The sequence below is a fragment of the Miniopterus natalensis genome, chromosome 3 (genome assembly GCF_054644295.1).
Source record: "Miniopterus natalensis isolate mMinNat1 chromosome 3, mMinNat1.hap1, whole genome shotgun sequence".
NCBI classification, from domain to species: domain Eukaryota; kingdom Metazoa; phylum Chordata; class Mammalia; order Chiroptera; family Miniopteridae; genus Miniopterus; species Miniopterus natalensis.
Window position 1 is genome coordinate 73,710,725 of NC_142083.1, and position 19,122 is coordinate 73,729,846.

Here is a 19,122-nt window from a genome sequence, read left to right on the forward strand (position 1 = left end):
ACGCCCCAGTAAAACTACAAATCCCACAATCCTGGATGGCCTCTCTTTTTTTAGGCGGCAACAGCAGTGCCTGATCGTTAATGAACTACATCTTTCTTTTACTAACTTTCCTCTGACCCAAACTGTCTTTTTCTTTTTTTCATCTCACGATTCCTATTCTTCCTTTTAGTCTCCTTCGCACCCGTATTTTAATACTTTGTTTGAGATTCTCCACCCCATTCTCGCCTCTCCCATCCTCTTTCAGCGACAGGACCCGCAACCCAAGCACTGTTGGCAGAGAGAACAGGCCATAGGCCATCTAGCACCCACTAGAAAGGGCGTTGAGTAGCTTCCTCCCCATTGGCCAAGGCAGTCAAGCAAGTCTAAATCCCTTCCCCACCCACACTCGTTTTTCTATGAGGCGGCGCAAAGCCGCACCATGCGCTCGGGAAGGCCTGCGTGCGAGATGGTGGTGGTGGTGAATGTATTGCTGTTGGTGGCTGTGGTGGGATTAGGGTCGTGGTCCTCGGGCTAGGGGGATCGAGCGCAAGCGTCCGGTGGTGTACGGGGGCGTTGGTGTCGGGGATTTGGGTGTGGAGGCGGAGGGAAGGGCGTGGTGTCCCCAGGTGATCGCGATTGAGGGAAGGCTGAGTAGCGAGAGTACGACTCGGCGATTTCGGGGGAAAAAGGAAGTTGGACAACATCGGCTGTTTTAGTGCTGATTTTTTTTTTTTTTTTTTTCAGTTCAGCAGTGAATATTTTCCAGGGGGGTGAGTTAAAATGACTTACCGTATTTTCATGAGAACATTTCGTAGGAAGACGGTCAGTACACTCGCCCCTTCCTCCACTTTTAAAGCTCACCCCCTCGCCACCCCCCGCAGCCCTTCTAAGTAGGTGGGCAAAGGTGGGGGGGTTAGGTTATGAATAATTCATAAGGGGCATCCCGTTCCTTAGTCACGCCCCTCCAAATCGTTCTGACGCACGTTACGTGTACCAAACCTGAGGAAGCTACGTAACAGTCCCCGCCCCTAGGACGGAAGGCGGGGCGTCACCTCCAGCACGTGCTGCATCTACCCGCGCAAGCCCAAAAGGATGTGCGCAGGCGCTCCCCGCTAGGGGGAGGAAGGAGGCGGGGTAGGGAGGTTGTTGGGTTTAGAGCCGGGCGGAGACCGCTGAGACTCATTCCTCAGGAACAAGGGTCGGGTGTCAAGGAGACCTTTTCACACCAGCTCCCCGTCCCCCGCTTACGGTGGGTGGGTTCGCGCGGCAGAGACAAAGGATATCAGTAGGGACGAACATAGCTGCGAAGGGAAGTAGGGTGTCAGTTTGGGGTGGTGGGCTTTTGGGGGGGATTAAGGGGGGCTATATTTAAACTCCCGGAGCCGTTAAGTTGGTTCGTACTCGGATGCGCGCGCGACCAGGGTGGTGGCGGAGTGCGCATGCGTGATTCTGGGGCGAGTAGAACGCGCTCCAGCAGTGCGCGCTCGCGGCAGAGTCTTAGTGGCAGAGGAGAAAGGGGTCGGCGCACGCGCGGTTTATTCCTCGAGTTGTTCGGGTCTCGCGGGCATCTTGTTTTGGTCTCTTGGGCGAGGGGGGCGCGCTTCGGGGGAGGAGCTTGGGCTCGAGACTGGTCGAGAAGAGCAGAGCTGCGCGCGCACCAGGGAAAGGGGGGAAGGGAGCGGGGTTTAAGGAGGGGGTTAAACCCCCTGGTTTACCCCCGTAGCCCTCGACTGAGACGGACTAAGGGAAGGAAATGATAGAGATGGCGGCGGAGAAGGAGCCGTTTCTGGTGCCTGCCCCGCCGCCGCCGCTCAAAGAGGAGTCAGGCGGAGGGGGCAGCCCCACGGTGCAACCGCACCAAGAGGCCGCCTCCGGGGAGCTCCGCGGCGGAACTCAGCGTGGGCCTGGTCCGCGCACACACTCAGCTGGGGTCTTGGCTTCTGGGGCGGGCAAGGAGAGCCCTGGGGCTACGTCCAACCCTCGAGGCAGCCAGGCGCAGCAGCAACGAGGGGGCGGCCCCCCGGCGCATGGGGAGGCCCGCTTGTCGGATCCCCACGGGCGAGCCGCTCCCCCGGACGTGGGGGAGGAGCGACGGGGAGGAGGCGGAACAGAACTGGGACCCCCTGCCCCGCCTCGACCCCGGAATGGTTACCAGCCCCACCGGCCCCCTGGGGGAGGTGGAGGAAAGAGGAGAAATAGCTGCAATGTAGGAGGAGGTGGTGGAGGCTTCAAACATCCGGCCTTCAAGAGGCGCAGGCGGGTTAATTCGGACTGTGACTCTGTGTTACCCTCCAACTTCCTCCTGGGGGGCAATATCTTTGATCCACTGAACCTGAATAGTCTACTGGATGAGGAAGTGAGCCGCGCACTCAATGCAGAGACCCCTAAGTCATCCCCACTTCCGGCCAAGGGGCGAGATCCAGTGGAGATTCTCATCCCCAAAGATATTACTGACCCGCTCAGTCTCAATACTTGCACTGATGAGGCCCAAGTAGTTCTTGCTTCACCACTCAAGACTGGTCGGAAGCGACATAGACACCGGGGACAGCACCACCAGCAGCAGCAGGCAACTGGAGGGAATGATAGCCACTCTGTGCTGCCCACAGCCCCCCCAACCCCCTCGCTCCTTGGGGAGGGCACCGCACAGCAGCAGCGGCATAGGGGCCAGAACCGGGATGCCCCCCAGCCCTATGAACTCAACACAGCCATCAACTGCAGGGATGAGGTCGTGTCTCCCCTTCCATCTGCCCTACAGGGTCCCTCAGGCTCCCTTTCAGCCCCTTCAGTTGCCTCAGTTACCTCTGCACCCCCGTCTTCCTCCTCACGACATCGAAAACGTCGCAGGACTTCCAGCAAGTCAGAGGCAGGGGCTAGGGGTGGAGGATGCCAGGGTCCCAAGGAAAAGGGCCGAGGGAGTGGGGGAGGCCGCCATCAGCTTCACCCACTACCTGCAGCAGGTTTCAAAAAGCAACAGCGCAAGTTCCAGTATGGGAATTATTGCAAGTACTATGGGTACCGAAACCCTTCCTGTGAGGATGGGCGCCTTCGGGTGTTGAAGCCTGAGTGGTTTCGGGGTCGGGACGTCCTAGATCTGGGCTGCAATGTGGGTCATCTGACCCTGAGCATTGCCTGTAAGTGGGGCCCATCCCGCATGGTAGGCTTGGATATCGATGCCCAACTCATCCACTCGGCCCGCCAAAACATCCGACACTACCTGTCTGAGGAGCTGCGTCTGCAACCCCAGACTTCTGAGGGGGACCCAGGGGCAGAAAGTGAGGAAGGGACAACGACCATCCGAAAGAGGAGCTGCTTCCCAGCCTCACTGACAGCCAGCCGGGGTCCCATTGCTGCACCCCAAGTGCCCTTGGATGGAGCAGACACATCAGTCTTCCCCAACAATGTTGTCTTTGTTACGGTAAGAGGGTCTTGGGATAGGGGGCAGGTATGAGAATGCAATTAAATAAGGATGTAGCAGGGGAAGGTTATGAGCCAGAGGGATTTTTTTGCATGCCGTCCTCACTGGGAGAACCAGATTCTCAAAAGAATGGTCTGAATCTGCAATTGGTTCCACTGGGTGTGTCTCCCCTCCTATAACCTGGAAAGGTGGGAGCTCTGCCTGGTCTCCTTTCTTGTGACTAATAGCCTCAAAATGGGATCTGACTCCTTTTGCCCTGCTCTCTACCTGGACTGTAATCCAGATCAGTCCACCTTCTCTTGGGGGCTACTGCTAATGCTCACTGGGGGATTTGGTCCAGATGGAAACATGTCCTCCAGCCTGCTGAAGGTGCTTGAAGGGATGGATATCAGACATGGAATGTCTCAGGTGGGGGGAGGATTAAGGTAGTGGCTAATATTTTTACAGTTTCTGTCCATTGATAGGGACTTTGATTGCGTTAGATAGTGAGTTGGTTGAAGAGTGTCAGTGGTCAGGAACCCAAGTAGGTTGGCCTTGGATCATCTACACATTGACCCTAAATAATGGGATGGAGAAGAGTCAGAGTCCTCTGCGGGAGGGGAGGGTAACACGTCTTCAGTGTCTGTCCCCTGACTGCACATAGCTTCTCATAAGACAGTCTAATTCAGCCATCTGCAGGAGTAGTGTTGGAAAGTAGACTTTCCAGAGGGGTGGTAATGAGCTTATTTAGAAAAGATTTCCGAAGGGGTGGGCTCTGGAAGAAAGAACAAGCCTGAAACTTTGCCAGCCCCAACTGCTGAGAAGGAACCACAGGTCTCCCTTTCAAATCTGGGTTAGGTCCCTTTGCATAAAATTGAGTCACTCAGCTTAATGGACAGGGTCTTGGAGGAACTCCAGCATTCTTTCTCTGTCGTTTCATCCCAACTTTGGAGATCTTCTGGATACTTTGCTCAACTTAAAACTACCCAGGCTTCTTTTTGTTTGGTCTACCACTAATAGCATGCAAGAAAGTTAGACAGAGTATTACAGATGATTGTGGTCAAGGGCTAAATTGAGGCTGCAGATTGAGTTGTGTGGGGCAGTGGTTCTTTCATTGCCTCTGTTTACCTCTCCCTCAGGGTAACTATGTGCTGGATCGAGATGAGCTGGTGGAGGCCCAAACACCTGAGTATGATGTGGTGCTCTGCCTTAGCCTTACCAAGTGGGTGCATCTGAACTGGGGAGACGAGGGACTGAAGCGCATGTTTCGCCGAATCTACCGGCACCTACGCCCTGGGGGCATCCTGGTCCTAGAACCTCAACCTTGGTCAACCTACGCCAAGAGAAAGACTCTCACAGTGAGTTGGGGTTTCAGTGGAAAATGGGTATATCCTTTAGTTGAGGCAAGAAAGGCCCAAGGAAGCAGAAGGAGGACTTTCTGAACAAGGTGAAAAGATCTCCTGGGTGGGCATCATTCTCCAGCAAGGGAGAAGGCTACAAGCTGAAGAGGTCCCCTGTTCTTCTCCCTAGGAAACAATCTACAAGAACTATTATCGAATCCAGCTGAAACCAGAGCAGTTCAGTTCCTACCTGACATCCCCAGAGGTGGGCTTTTCTAGCTATGAGCTTGTGGCCACACCTCACAACACCTTCAAAGGTAAGGTTGGCTTATTTTGTTGGGGGAGGAAGGGAGACCAGTCCTGGGGGAGAGGGTACAGACACTGTGGAGTCTTGAGAGGTCCTACCAACCCCTCCTGATTGCATACTCTCCTCTCAGGCTTCCAGCGTCCTGTGTACCTGTTCCACAAGGCCCGTTCCCCCAGCCACTAAGTGGCCCCTGAACAGAAAGTGTGAAGAAGCTGCCCGCTGCTCTTAAGGACCTGGGGAAAGAAGAAAGTATCCCACAGTCTTTCCTTTCTGGCTCCAAAAGTTTCCTTTCTTGGATCTGCATAGAAAGCTTTTCCTATGTTGCTGCCTCAGCCTCCTCCCTACACCTCTGGTACCTAAGCAGCAAGCCCAGCTGTTCTGGAGTTACCATCTTCCTCTCCCCCGGCTCACTGGGCTGGATGGCATGGACTGTTTGCTGACCTCTGTTCTCCTAGGGCACAGGAGGTGGGGGGTTATCAAGTTCTCTAGCCACTTCCTCCTGTTCTTCCAAGGAGAGATTCCCATTCTCCTCAGCCCTTGCCCCTAGCTACGTTTTAGTGGACCACAGATAGATGGACTGAGGCTTAAGAGGGGGAAGCTTGATGGGGGGGCACGCAGGTACTGTGAAAATCCCTCTGCTGTCCCCCATTGGGAGAGGGGATTGGGTTTGGAATGTAAGAACAGCACAATAAACTTGATGTTTAGGGCAATGGCCCCCACATATATGTCTGGCACTTTTTAGCTGGTGGGAAGGGGTGGAGCCTCCCAGTACAGCCTGTGCTTCCTCTCTGCCCAAACTACAGTCTAAAGGTTTTTCAGTGGCTGGGAAGATTGTGGATTGCTAGATCTGTACACAACTATATAGAACCCTAGTCAGGAAAAGGGGATATAATGCAAATTTTGATGTGAAACTTGAAGAGCCCATCTATCCTCCCCCACCCTCACCCCCAAAAAACCCACTGACACAATTTTTTTGTGGAAGCTTTGGCAGAGGGCTAACTGGAAGTTAACAGTGGAGTTAAAGTGGAGCTAGAAAAAGGCACTGTGGCCCAGCTGGTGTGACTCAGTCATTGTCAACCAGTGAAATGCAGATCATGATTGATTCCTGGTCAGGACATGTGCCAGGGTTTCAGGCTAGATCCCCAGTAGGGGGTGTGCAGGAGGCAGCAGATCAATGACTCATCATTGATGTTCCTATCTCTCCCTTTCAAATCAGTTTTTTTCCAAAGGCACTTTGGACGAGACTGCCTCCCTGCTCTAGGACCTACCTACCACCCATCCTCCTTTTTGCTGCTGTGGAACCAGACTAATAAGCAGTTTAACTTATAGCTCTTCAGTGGCTTGTCAAGGGTCCCTGGAGCTTTGGACATTCAACAGATACTGAGTACTCTTTGGCCAGTTGTAAAGATGGGCAAGGCCCTTGAAGGTAAAAGCAAGATTATTTAAATAACTAGGTGCTAGTAGCTGCCTTACAGGTTCCTTGAGTCTGGTAACATACAGGCTGAGATCCAGCGGTGCAAAGAAACAAGTTGGTGTCATCAAAAACAAAGGTGGTAGGTGTGACTGGTCAGAAAGATGTGGGGAGAGTATCTAAATCCCTGACTTGGCCGTGACTAGTGTGGCTTGCTCAGTTGGATCATCTCCTACACTGAAAGGTTGCCAGCTGGTTCCCAGTCCTGGCACTTAGGAGAGGCAACCAGTCGAATGTTTCTCCTAACTTCTCTAAAATCAATAAACATCCTCGAGTGAGGATTTTAAAAAAACTAAACTAAACTAAACCCCTGACTTGGACCAATGTTTTCTACTTGTCATTACTGAGTTCCCTTAGAAAAGGGCCAAAACACTTGACTTCCAGGCAGCTTCCAACAAGCGGCTTGACCCCATCTTAAGCCTCCCAAGAAAAGTCCCATTAGTTAGCAAAACCACTTTATTCTGATACTTTTTTTAACACAAAAATACTAACTAGCAGTTCTGGGAGACTCCAGGTTTACAGTTCCCATCGTCTCAGTGTCCGATGCATGAGGAAAGTATCCTCTGAAGGCCGTGGGCGGAGTTGAAGGCGGAGAGAGGGCAGACTGTCCAGGGTCAGGTGTGGAGATTCATAAAATAATGTTTCTGGGTCACACAGCATAGTAATGTCTGGCCCTGGCGCAGGTGGCTCCTGTTTGGAGTCCAAAGCAAAGTTACACTCGGAGAGAGAAGAACCCGCCACGGAGAGGGAAGAGAGCGCGGGAGGGGACTGAAGCCCAAGTCCCTCACCTTTGGGGGTGGGGGGCGGGACTGCGGTGGAAGGAGCGCCAATTTCTCCCTCAGCGCAGCGTTCAGAACCTGTTCCTCGGGCACCTGCAGGCTCACCAGGTCCCGGAACAGCCGCTTGGAGCGCGGCACGTTCAGCCCTGAGACCGCAGGGGGAGCGAAGGTGAGCCGTGCCTCTCACCCCCACTCCCGCGCCCTGCCGGCCATCTGCCCCCCTCACCCTCGGCCACGCTCTCCTCCAGGACACAGCGGGTCTGGAACGACTTTCTCAGCTGTTCTTCCACGGCCTTTGCGGCATCGAACTGGCCCGCGGCTGCGGTCCGCGCGGCCTGCAGCTCGAGGCTCAAGGCCAGGCTGCTGTGCTGCGCGGGCGCTCCCAGGTCCTGCGACGCCGCGGGCCTCTCGCTCGGTGCGCCGGTGACTGGCAGCGGCTCGGACCGGACCGGGGAGGGCGGCGCCACGCGGAAACGGACCTGGGAGCAGAAAGCATGGCGGTGAAGAAGAGGGCGCGGAGTCGTTGACGGGATGCGGTCCAGGCCTTAAGCCAGCTCACCTGCCGCCCCTTGCGGGCCCCGCCCTGTCGATTTGCCCGCCCCTTCCCCCGCCTCGGGCTGCAGTTCGGCAGCTCGGGGCTCTCAGACCGCGGGCTCAGGCTCAGGCTCAGATCCAGGCCACGGTCCGGCACTGGGACTCCGGGCTCGGGGGCGCGAGGCTCTGGGGGTGGTCCCGGGGCCGCCACGGCTTCCTCCCCTTCCAGCGATTTCAGCTCTGACTCCCCATAGCCCATCATCTTGAAGGGGCTGCAGGGGTACGGGTTACTGGGGGGGCCAAGGCTCACAGGGCACAGTCTTGCCACCTCCTCTTCCCGGCCCCTGCCGGACATTGCTACCGGAAACCGTTAGCCCCTGCCCAAGGGGGCTGGGAGACAAGCCCCCGCCCCGCCCCGTTGACGCTCCCTAGCGTCATTTTCGTTGCTCTTCCCCCTGTTTCCTGGCGGGCCTCTAAGAGCCAACCTCGGCCCCACCCCTAGGCCAGGATATTAGAGCTGAAGCCCCGGAAGCCCTACGGATCCCCATTTGTACCATTTCTCCTTCCGGATCTATGACGTATGTCCTTTCCCTGTGGAATCTTCGCCCAGCTTCAGCTGCAGTCGGAGTGTGTTAGCCCTCCCTGCCGGTGGCACATGGGACAGTTTTAACTTAACTGTCCGGCTTCCCCGCATTGGACCTCCCTGCTCGGTTCCGTGCCTTCACACATCTCCAGGTTTTCGGTCGCCTCGAGCTCCTACCAGAGCTTCCCAGTTTGAGTGAAGGCAGGGCTCGCTCACCCGGCCTCCTGTTCCCTCCTGGAACTCTGGGCGGTCGCGGTTGCCTGAGCGTTAACTGCCTCACTCAGCCTTGAGACTTTTCGTTAGTTTTTTTCCTTTTCGAGGGTCTCCTGAAATACTCATTTCTATAAAATAGGTATTTGTATGTTGAGTACAGTTTTTAAAAAAGAAGAGCTTGGTGGATTTATCCGACCCCTGGTCTGCAAGGCAGATGACTGGAGCTCTCGCATATTCTCTGTGTTCCTTGGTCAGGTCCTCTCAGTTCTGTGAGCCTCTGTTTGTTCTTGTGTTAAATGTACTAATTGGGTTCAGGGCTCAAGGTTCTCCGAAACGTGGGCTAATAAGTAAACAGGCATGTTTGTGTACCACTTTTCAGTTTTAGAGTTTTTACATCCTTTGTCTTCCCAAGAAATGCTGTGGAAGATCAGATAGAATGGATAGCCCTGCTCTCAGTTTACAAAAAAGTTTTCGAGGATCTCAATAGTGAAACACTAGACCCAGGGGTGGGACCAACTGACCCCTGGGCCCTATAAGGCCCCAGAAATCATTTGGTCTGGCCCTGCCAAGGCTTCACCAAAGAGAAGCAGTTCCAACCATCAGATTAGGGGTGAGTTTAATTAAATATTTGACCAAATATAGCAGGCTAATTTTTAAGTTGATAATTTTGTATGGCTCACAAATGATGTTATAAATATCCAAGTGGCCTTTGGCAGAAAGAAGGTTCCCCACCCCTTCGAGGCTTACCTGCTAAAGTCAGCAATAAGAAAGTATGCTCATTCCCTTTAGTTTTCATCTGTAAAAGGAAGTAGGGAGGTACAGACATAAATAAATAAAAACATATCTTTAAAAAATGGAAATATACATTTCGATTTTTTAATGGTTACTTAGCTTGGAAAGGAGAGACTACAATAAAGGGAAAAGAGGTAAGACTTTGAAGATACTTTGTTTTGTGCATTTGACTTCGGAAACCTGATTACATGATGGTATGATAAAAATTAATTTTTTAAAAACCAGTTCCTAAAAGTTGAAAGTAAAATGAAGTAAGTGAACCTAAAATGTATATCTAGTTGGTGGCCTAACTAAACAGAAGGGAACTCTTCTGAATGACTTGAAAACACACTGATTCAACTATATATCCAAAGATCTACCCTAAGGACAAAATTAACTACTATTTTAAAAAAACTGCCATAAAATCTTAAATTGTTTTCAGTAGTCATATTGTTGGGAATAGGTGAAAATGTGTTGGCTAAAACAGTTATGTTGGGATCACTTTGTAAATTATATAATCAACCATTATGCTGTACACCTGAAACTAATATAAAATAATATTGAATGTCAAAAAATGACACTGTATGATTCCACTTATATAAAGTATTTAGACTAATTAAAATAATAAAGACAGATAGAATTCCGGTTGCCAAGGGCTGGGGAGGAAGAGGGAGAAATGGGAAGTTATTTAATGGGTATAGAGCAGCAATTTTCTACCTTTTTCATCTCATGACACATTTAAATTACTAAAATTCTGCGGCACACCAAAATATTTTTTTGCCGATCTGAGAAAAAAAGTAGGTATAATTTTGATTTATTCACACCAGACAGCTGTTGTTGTATTAGCTGTTGTCATTTTTTTTTTTTTTTTGACAATCTAAGGAAAAAGAGGTCAATGCCCCTGACTAAATAGATATTGCATGTTTTAAAAATTCTTGCAGCACACTGGTTGAAAATCACTGGTATAGAGTTTCAGTTTTACAAGATGAAAAGTTATGGAGATGGATTGTGATGATAGTTGCACAACATTATGAACATATTTAATAACACAAGTGTATACTTGTAAAATATGCATAACATAAAATTTAACATCTTAACCATTTGAAAGTATACATTACCACAAAAAATAGGGAAAAAATAGTTATGTAGATTTGTATCATAACAGGAAAAAAGACATGCAAACCTAAAATCAGCAATTTATGCAAATTCCCTGTAGTCTTGATTTATCTTTATGAATTCATGGCATATATTAGCTTAAATTAAGCATATCCTTCCCTGCCAGTGTGATTGAGCATTCACCCATGCAACAAAAGTTTTTTGATTTGATTCCCGATCAGGGCACATACCTAGGTTTCTGGTTAGATTCCCAGTAGGGGCAAGTACAGGAGGTAGCTGATTGATCTCTCTCTCCCCCTTCCTCTCTTTCTAAAATCAATGAACATACCTCAAGTGAGGATTAAAAAAAAACAAAAAAAAATATCCTAATTTTATCCACTGAAAAGCCCTTAGAAACAAAGACGGACTCAATAATCACCCCTGGCCCCACTTTTTAGTAGCTAATTCCATATAGGCATTTCAAAATCGATACAAGAATATTCATAGCAGCTTTATTCGTAATAACCAAAAACTGGAAACATTTCAAATTTCCTTCAACAGGTATAAAGTTAAACTATGGTACTTCTTTGTCATAGAATATACTCAGCAACAGGAACAAACTTGATACACACAACAACATGGATGAATTGCCAGGTTATACTGAAAAAAATAAAAGCTAATCCAAAAAATTACATGCTGTGTGGTTTCATTTATATGACATTTTAGAAGTTACAAAAGTTTAGAAATGGAAGACAGAATTGGGGATTGCCAAATGTTATGGAAGAAGTGGAAGAGGTGGTAGACAAGACGGGTGTAGTCATAAAAGTGCAACATCAGGGATCCTTTGGTATTGGAACTGTTTCTTTTACTGTCGTGGATACAGAACCCTACACAGGTTATAACATTGAACAGAACTTCATACATACATACACAAAAATGAGTACAAAACTGGGAAATATGACTCAGATTGGTGGATTGTATGAATGTCAATATCCTTGTTGTGACAATATAATATAGTTTGCAAAATGTTACTGTTTTCGTCTATCCGTGTTACTATAACAGAATACCATAGACTGGATGGCTATAAACAACAGAAATTTATTCCTCAACAGTTCTAGAGGCTTGGAAGTCCAAGATCAAGGCATCAGCAGATTCAGTGTTTGGGGTGAACATACTTCCTGGTTCATGGACATGGCGGAAGAGGCAAGGGAACTCTCTGGGATCTCTTTTATAATGGCATAAACACTTCCCAAAGGCCCTACCTCCAAATGCCAACACTTTGAGGATTAAGTTTCAACATGAATTTTGGGAGAACACAAACATTCAGTCTATAGCAATTAACACTGGGGAAAATAGGAAAGTGTGTAAGTGATTTTTAATAAATCCATGTGAATCTACAATGATCTCAATAAAAATTTTAGCCCAGCCCAGCATGGCTCAGCAGTTGAGCATCAAGCTAGGATCCAGGAGATCACAGTTCGATTCTTGGGCAGGGCACATGTCCAGGTTGCGGGCTTGATCCCCAGTCAGAGGTATGCAGGAGGCAGCCGATCAATGACAACTGAAGGGTCCCGGGTTCGATTCCAGCCAAAGGCATGTACCTTCGTTGCAGGAGGCAACCAATTGATGTGTCTCTCTCATATAGATATTTCTCTCTCTCCCACTCTCTCTAAAAGCAATGGAAAAAATATCTTCAGGTGAGAATTTTAAAAAAAAAAAAGTAATGTCCTGGCCAGGCAGCTCAGTTGGTTAGCGCATCGTCCCCATACACCAAGGTTTCAGGTTTAGTCCCCAGTCAGGGCACATACAAGAATCAACCAATGGCCCTGGCTAGGTGGCTCAGATGATTGGAAAGTTGTCCCATACACCAAAAGGTTGTGAGCTCGTTCAGTATCCGGTCAGGGCACATACCTAGGTTGCAGGTTCAATCCCCAGTCAGGGCATGTACAAGAGGCAACTGATTAACATCTCTCTCACAACGATGTTTGTCTCCTTTCCACTCTTTCTAAAAAAAAGCAATATACATTATATATACACACGCACACACACATATATATACACATATCTATATAAATAAAAACCATCCTTGGGTGAGGATTTTTAAAAAAATCAATGAATGCATAAATAAGTGGAACATAAATCTGTGTTTCACTCAAGTCAATTTTTAAAAATAAATAAAAGTAATGTTGAGATTGGGAAGAAGGGCAATGCATGAGTGTGGGCGTATAGAAGAAACCAGATTAGCCAAATGTGGATTATTGTTGAAGCTGGATGATGGGTACACAGGGTTTCTTATAATATTTTCTTTCTTTTGTATTTATCTGTACACTTCTATAATAAAAGCTTTTTGTTTTCTGTTTATTGTTGTTTTAAGGAGGCTAATGCAGCTTTGGCACACAGTGCAGGTTGGAGCTAAAACTTGAAACTGCCCCCCAGGCCTTGACTGTGCTGATGACTTTAAAGGCCCTCGCCACGAATTCCATAAGCCTAATCCCTCAGCTTTAAAATCTAGCCACTACCTCTTCCTAGGCCTGGACGTAGAGATAAAAGCAAGCCATTCTGTTTGACAGCTTATGCTATGGGCTTCTAGGAAGTGGAAAGTTAACCCAATGACTTTAAAGAAACAATATGAATGTTAGGGAATGATTAGTCTCAGTCCTGCCCCCACTCTTTCTAGGATTTTTTTTTTGCTAGATCAGGCTGAGAAGCCTAGAATTGCTTTTCCTCTTAAAAAAGAAGAGGAAGGAAGGAAGGAAGGGAGGGAGGGAGGGAGGGAGGGAGGGAGGGAGGGAGGAAGGAAGGAAGGAAGGAAGGAAGGAAGGAAGGAAGGAAGGAAGGAAGGAAGGAATTCCTCCTTTAAGAAGGTACTGATAAGTGAGGAAGACTTCTCTATCCTTAATTTTAGTCTCAAGGCAGCATATTCTACTTATACTCTCTTCTGCAAAGATGGATTCCAATTACATGCCCCACTAAACCATGCCCTGACTAAGAGCAGTAGAAGGTGGGGAGGAGGAACCCAGAAGGAGGGAGTAAGGAAAGAAATTGTAAATATTGTTCAGGAACTGAACCCAAGCAAAAGGGGAAAAACAGAAAAGCTACCATTACCTGAGATTGCCCTGCCCAAGCCCTCATCAACTGGCACTTCCCTCCACACTCCAGGCTGGAGAGGTCCCAACTCTACATCATCTGCCACCCAGGAAAGAGTTGGGAGAGGAGAGGATGGGAATGCTGAAGGACGAGGGAAAGAGGCACAGAGAAAACCCCCAAGAAGACGTCACACTTTAGCCCTGGTCAGTGTGACTCAGTGGTTAGAGCATCGGCCTATGCGCCGAAGAATTTCAAGTTCGATTCCAAGTCAATGGATCCTACCTTGGTTGCAGGCTCATCCCCACCCCCAGGTGGGACTCATGCAGGAGGGAGGCAACCAGTCTCTCTCTCTCTCCCTTTCTCTCTCCCTTCTCCCCCTCACCCCCTCCATCCCTCACTTCTGTTGGGCCAGATGCTCTGGCTGGGCTAGGTAGGATGGCCTAGGTAGGACAGGAGATGGGACAGGGTCAGAGGTCCTTCAAAGACCCATGCCATTGAGTTGCAGGGGGATATCTCCAATGCAGTGACCCACAGTGTGGCTGAGACTGCTACAGAGGGCAGCTGGGAAGACCTGTCAGGGCTGATGGGGCAGGGGAAGAGCAAAGGCTCCATCCAGGAAGGTGCCCTCCAAGAAGGTTAAGATAAGTCAAAGAAATGATGCAGCAACCATCTATTGCCACCCTCTGCAAACCCGTCCTGCAGGGACCCCTACTTCCCAACCCCCACTCTCAAATTGGCTGTTGCCTATGGATCAACCAGAGACACTTCCACATTGTGTCCCTGTCACACAGGGAGTGCTGGATGGGAGTGGGTGACCTTGCCTTTCAAGGGCTGTGACCCACTCTCCAGCCACACACAGTGTACTTTCCCATCTACATAATCTCAGGAGTTAGTAAGGTAAACCTGTCCCCCCAACAGCAGAAGGTTGGGCCTGAGCCCACCACTCCTTTCTCTCTACATAGGAGGAACAGACTGAGATCCAGAGAGGAGTGCTTAGGTTCGCCTGCAGGCCAATGCACCGACCCTGCCCCTCCAGCAGCAGGAAAGGAACAGGAGGGCCAGGATGAGTTCCCTCAGTGTGAGTCTCTAGGGATATGGGATGAGGCCAGCTTCTGGGATAAAGGAGAGTTGAGGGTAGGGAACAGGGTCGGGAGAAGTTATCCACATTCTAGTTTGGGTGGAGGAGAATGAAGAAGGGGAAGTTGGATGAAGCTAGGAAAAGAGAGAAACAGATTTTCAGGGTTTGGGTATAGAGAATTTGGTGGAGCCGGGTGCCGCAAAGGGAAGAGTATTGAACTGAGGGCCTGAGCTTGCTGATGAGGGGATATTCTTGATGTCAATGCAGGACACAGAAGGTTGACACCAGTTGGTTCAGGCCTAAAAGAGCCCAGTCAGAAACCACTGGAGCTATAAGAACGGGGATAGAGGCCATGAACAGGGTGGGTAAGGTTAGAGCCATAAAAGATGTGGCCATAATCCAGGAAGATTGGGCCATAGATGAGGAAATTTAACTACACAGAGGGACATGTGGTAAGCTGCTGACCTTACCCTGGGATGCAGATCTCTACCTGGCAGGGAGTCACTGCCTAAGACCTCAAAAAAAAATGGATGGAGCAATGGGGTGGGAGAGGGGGGAGGGCAGGATGTGGAGGATTAATGGGGGGAGCATCTATAATACTTCAACAATAAAAATAAAATTTAAAAATAAATAAATAAAAATGGGATGGAGGTGGTCTGTTAGTCAATGAGGGTGAACACACAGGAGAATCTCCTGTTGTTGGTGGACCTCCAGGAAGATCTCCTGTTGGTGGACCTCTGGGGTGAAGGATGATTCCATGGAAACCTCTAATCAGCCAGTGAGGGCTTTCCACAGCCTGGTAGTGGCTGGTGGAAGGATTCGAGTGCTTTGGACTCCACTCTCTGCAGTGGCCCCAGACCATTGCCAAATGCCAATACCCAGCAGGAAAATACAGGGTGGGAGAAGGGGAAGGAGAGGAGGAAGAAGGTTGCAGCTGCTGGGAGAGGTGGGAAACAGAGAGAAAAAATGTACCAGGTGGGGGTGAAATGTTCTCTAGGCAAAAAGAAGAGATGGGAGTCAGGACAGAGACAAGGTATTTGGGGCTGAAACATCATGAAGGGACTGAGGCTATGGTTCACAGTAGCAACCAGCTTGGGCAGCTGGGCAGAAACTTGAAGAGGGACCAGGGTCAGGGGTAGAAGGGAGAACTGAGAGGGAACCAAATCTCTGAGGTCCTACCTTGGTCCTGAGGCTGCAAGAGGGTTCCAAGATGGCAAAGAAAAGAAGCTGGCCCAGAGCCTGCTGGTGTACACTGCTACTGAGGCTATGGGAAGCTCCAGTGGGGCAACAGGACTCTTCTCCCCCAAAAGTACTGGTACAGGGGTCTCCACCCTCTACAGACCACCACCCTCCCCTGTCCAAGGTGTGAGCCAGCCCCCCAAACCCCTTTATCTCGGCCTATGTCTTTGCCCCGCTTTCCCCGCATTCCCCAGGCTGCCTCCAAGAGGTTCCCAGGCACAGGCTGAACCTTGTTCTAGAACCTGGGCATTTAATGCAGAGGGGACCTTAGAACTTATGAAAAAACTGGCCCAGGGTTACCAGCTCATAGGTACAGAGCCAGGGCCAGAGCCCAGGGCACCTGCCTCTGCGTGGTGCTCCAACCTTCCTCTCCCCACACCACCTCTGCCATTTCTGCTTAGGCAAGGGGGACTGTGTTCCCCAGAGCCCAGCACAAGGTATGCCACAGAAAGAGAAAATAAATGTTTGTCAAATAAAAGAAAAGTCCTCTTTTAAGATTATAAACACTGTCCTTGATTCTTTCAGTTTGGGATTTGATTAATGTGATGATTTTTAAAAATTGGCCAAAATTTCTTTGACACTACTTCTATTGAGAGGTAGGGCCTATGTTCCCTCCCCTTGAATCTGAGCGAGATTGTGAGTCAGGTGCACCTTCACTGAAGCAACTCTGCTTCCTACTAGCTGGGAGCTGGAGAGGAGAGAGGGCAGGTGGAAAGGGCCAGGCTGGGGGTAGCCCTGTTTAGGATCACCCAAGGAGCTGGGTTGTCTCCTTTTGTTATGAAATTAAGCAACTCTCGAGGTAACCCTCACATTTCATCCTGTGCCCTGGCTGCCAGGGAGCTCAGTATGCTACAGTTTGGGCCAGACTACAGTAACTAACCTGGGCCTAGTGAAACAAGGAAGGGCTTAGGATAGAAGAGCAACAGGAGAGACACTAGGTAGGGAAATGAACCTAGGCTGGGCTGCTTTGGCTCACTAATAAGTCAGAGAAAAGAGGCCTTGGGGATAGGTTCAGGGGCTTAGTCCAGACAAGCAGCAGCTGCCCTTTGCGTCTACTTGAGGGTTACAAGTCTTGTGGGGTCCCCTAGAGTTTAGAAAATAGTATACCTGTGGGGAAGAAGAGGGGAAAGAGAAAGGCACAGACATGCTCCCGGGATGGGAGCTGGCCCTTTGTTTTTTTTGTTATGTTTGCTTTGTTTTGTTTGAGGATTTTTAAAGGCTGGGAGTTTAAGGGAGGTCTTAGGGGAGGATCTCAACAGAATATTTATTAGTTTTATGCTAATGTGCCAAAATGAGATTTATTCCAAGGATGGACTTCATCTGTCCTTGGCTGTGGCTGGCAAACGGCACTAATTGGATTTCTGCTATCTCCCTGAGTAGGGTGGTTTAAGCTATTAACCCTGTGGTTGGAGAGAAGTGTAAACCATTTACTCTTTTTTTTTTTTAATTATGTTGTTTCGTGTGTTTTTGTTTCTTGGGTTTTTTTGAATATATCTTTACTGATTTCAGAGAGAGGAAGGGAGAGGGAGAGGGAGAGATAGAAATATCAATGATGAGAGAGTCATTGATCGGCTGTTGGGGATCAAGCCTGCAACCTGGGCATGTGCCCTGGCCTGGAATCGAACCTTGATCCCCTGGATCCTAGGTCAATGCTCAACTGCTGAGCCACACCCTGCCAGGCTAAACCATGTACTCTTAAGTGTCCTTCGTTTAGGGAAGATAGGATTTTGCAGTTTACTAGATGGCTATAAACTGCTTGGCCATTTAACTATCTGTCTCAGTTTCCCTATTCTGCTTGTCCTGCCTTACTAGCCTGTCTCAAGGTTAACTCACTTGCTCAAGGCCACACAGCCAGGGAGGACAGGATTTGAACTCAAGTCTTTCTAAACCCAAAGGCTGGGCTGGCTCTGCCTCCTGTGCACTGCTGGCTCTCCCCTTCCAGGGGCTTATCTCACCTCTAGAAGTCACTAGACATTCCCTGAAGCTTGAAAAGGTGCAGGATAGGGCTTTCAAACCCCCCTCTAACACTGCCCTGGCATCAGGGGGACTGATTTTACTGGGTGCCACATTCTCTGCCCAGAGAGCTCATGAGGAGGGGACAGGGAAACCAACTCCTCTCATGGTGCCAACCCCTAGTTCCTTCACTCCCAATCACACTGGAGTGGAAGTTCATCTGATTTCTTTGGCTCCAGTATTTCCTGGACAGATCATCAGAGACCAGGAGAAGGGAAGGACACTCAGGTGCTACAGGGAGAGCAAGATGGAGGCAGGACTGCTGGATCCTCATGGGAGAAAGGAGAGGTGATGCCACACAGATGCTTGGACACCTCATCAGTGCTGCCTGGAAGTTTTACTCAGACAGGTCCTGGGCGGAAGCCTGACCTTAGGGGCAGGAACACACAGGTCAGGCCACATCTGCAGACAGGGTAGAGAGCTGAGCAGCGAATCTCAATGGAGCCCTTAGGTGAAGGATGGTGTGATGAGAAAAATAAATCTAGGTGGGCTGGGAGACATGAGAAGGGCTCCCACCTGTGCTTTCCCACCCCTGCCTACTTCAGACCTGGACTTCTCCCTTGTCACCCTCCCAACCCCCACGTCTGTTCTGTGGGCCTGAGACTGGCTCAGCAGCCCCTCCCGACAGTGTTTATTCTCCCCTGCCTCTTTCTTGAAGTCCCCAGCTTTGTGCCTCTCCCCACTGGCTCCTGGGTCCTAAAGGCCCTCTTGCGGAGCAAAGCCTGGGAGCGGAGCACAGCTGGGGAGCCAGAGGCGGAACCCTAAGGAAGTAAATCTGAATCATGGAGCCATTGCTGTACTCATGGAGTGGGGAGGCCCGGACCAAGTAGTACAAACCCAGTAAGTCATCCTTTCCTTCTCCAAACGTCCACTGAGCACCGAGGCCTGCCAGGCACTGTACTGAATGAAGTCAGCTTGGGACACAGGGGTGAACAAAGCCCAGGGGACTAGGGGGCAGGGATTCAGGGAAGGCCTCCTGGAGGTAGAGAGTAGATCTGAAGGTGGAATGAGAGCAAGCCAAGTGAAGAATGTGGGAGAACAACTTTCAAAACAGAAGGATCAGCTTTTGTAAAGGCCCAGGGGGAAGAGGAAGTAAATGAAATTAGCCAAGCACAGTGAAGGTGACCAAAAGGGAAACCTAGAGAGATGAGGCCACGCAGGCAGGCCGGGGCCACAGCCTGGAGCTGAGGTAAGGAGTTTGGATTTCATCCCGAGTGCTAACGGACACCCTGAAAAGAT

At 49.7% G+C, this 19,122-nt stretch overlaps 2 protein-coding genes across 2 annotated transcripts; one reads left to right on the top strand and one right to left on the bottom strand.

The window, feature by feature from the left end:
- The first annotated feature begins 1,347 nt into the window (after window positions 1-1,347).
- On the top strand, window positions 1,348-5,743 carry MEPCE (methylphosphate capping enzyme). The gene is made up of 4 exons (XM_016217864.2): window positions 1,348-3,394; window positions 4,513-4,731; window positions 4,904-5,030; window positions 5,151-5,743. The coding sequence occupies exons 1-4, from the start codon at window positions 1,733-1,735 to the stop codon at window positions 5,201-5,203; spliced, it is 2,061 nt and encodes a 686-aa protein (XP_016073350.1). The 5' UTR covers window positions 1,348-1,732; the 3' UTR covers window positions 5,204-5,743.
- Window positions 5,744-6,933: 1,190 nt separating this feature from the next.
- PPP1R35 (protein phosphatase 1 regulatory subunit 35) lies at window positions 6,934-8,229 on the bottom strand. Its single transcript, XM_016217750.2, has 4 exons — window positions 7,830-8,229; window positions 7,497-7,749; window positions 7,280-7,416; window positions 6,934-7,181 (listed from the first exon to the last, which is right to left on the bottom strand). Exons 1-4 carry the CDS (start codon window positions 8,157-8,159, stop codon window positions 7,008-7,010), a joined length of 894 nt encoding a protein of 297 aa, XP_016073236.2. The 5' UTR covers window positions 8,160-8,229; the 3' UTR covers window positions 6,934-7,007.
- Between the last annotated feature and the right edge of the window lie 10,893 nt (window positions 8,230-19,122).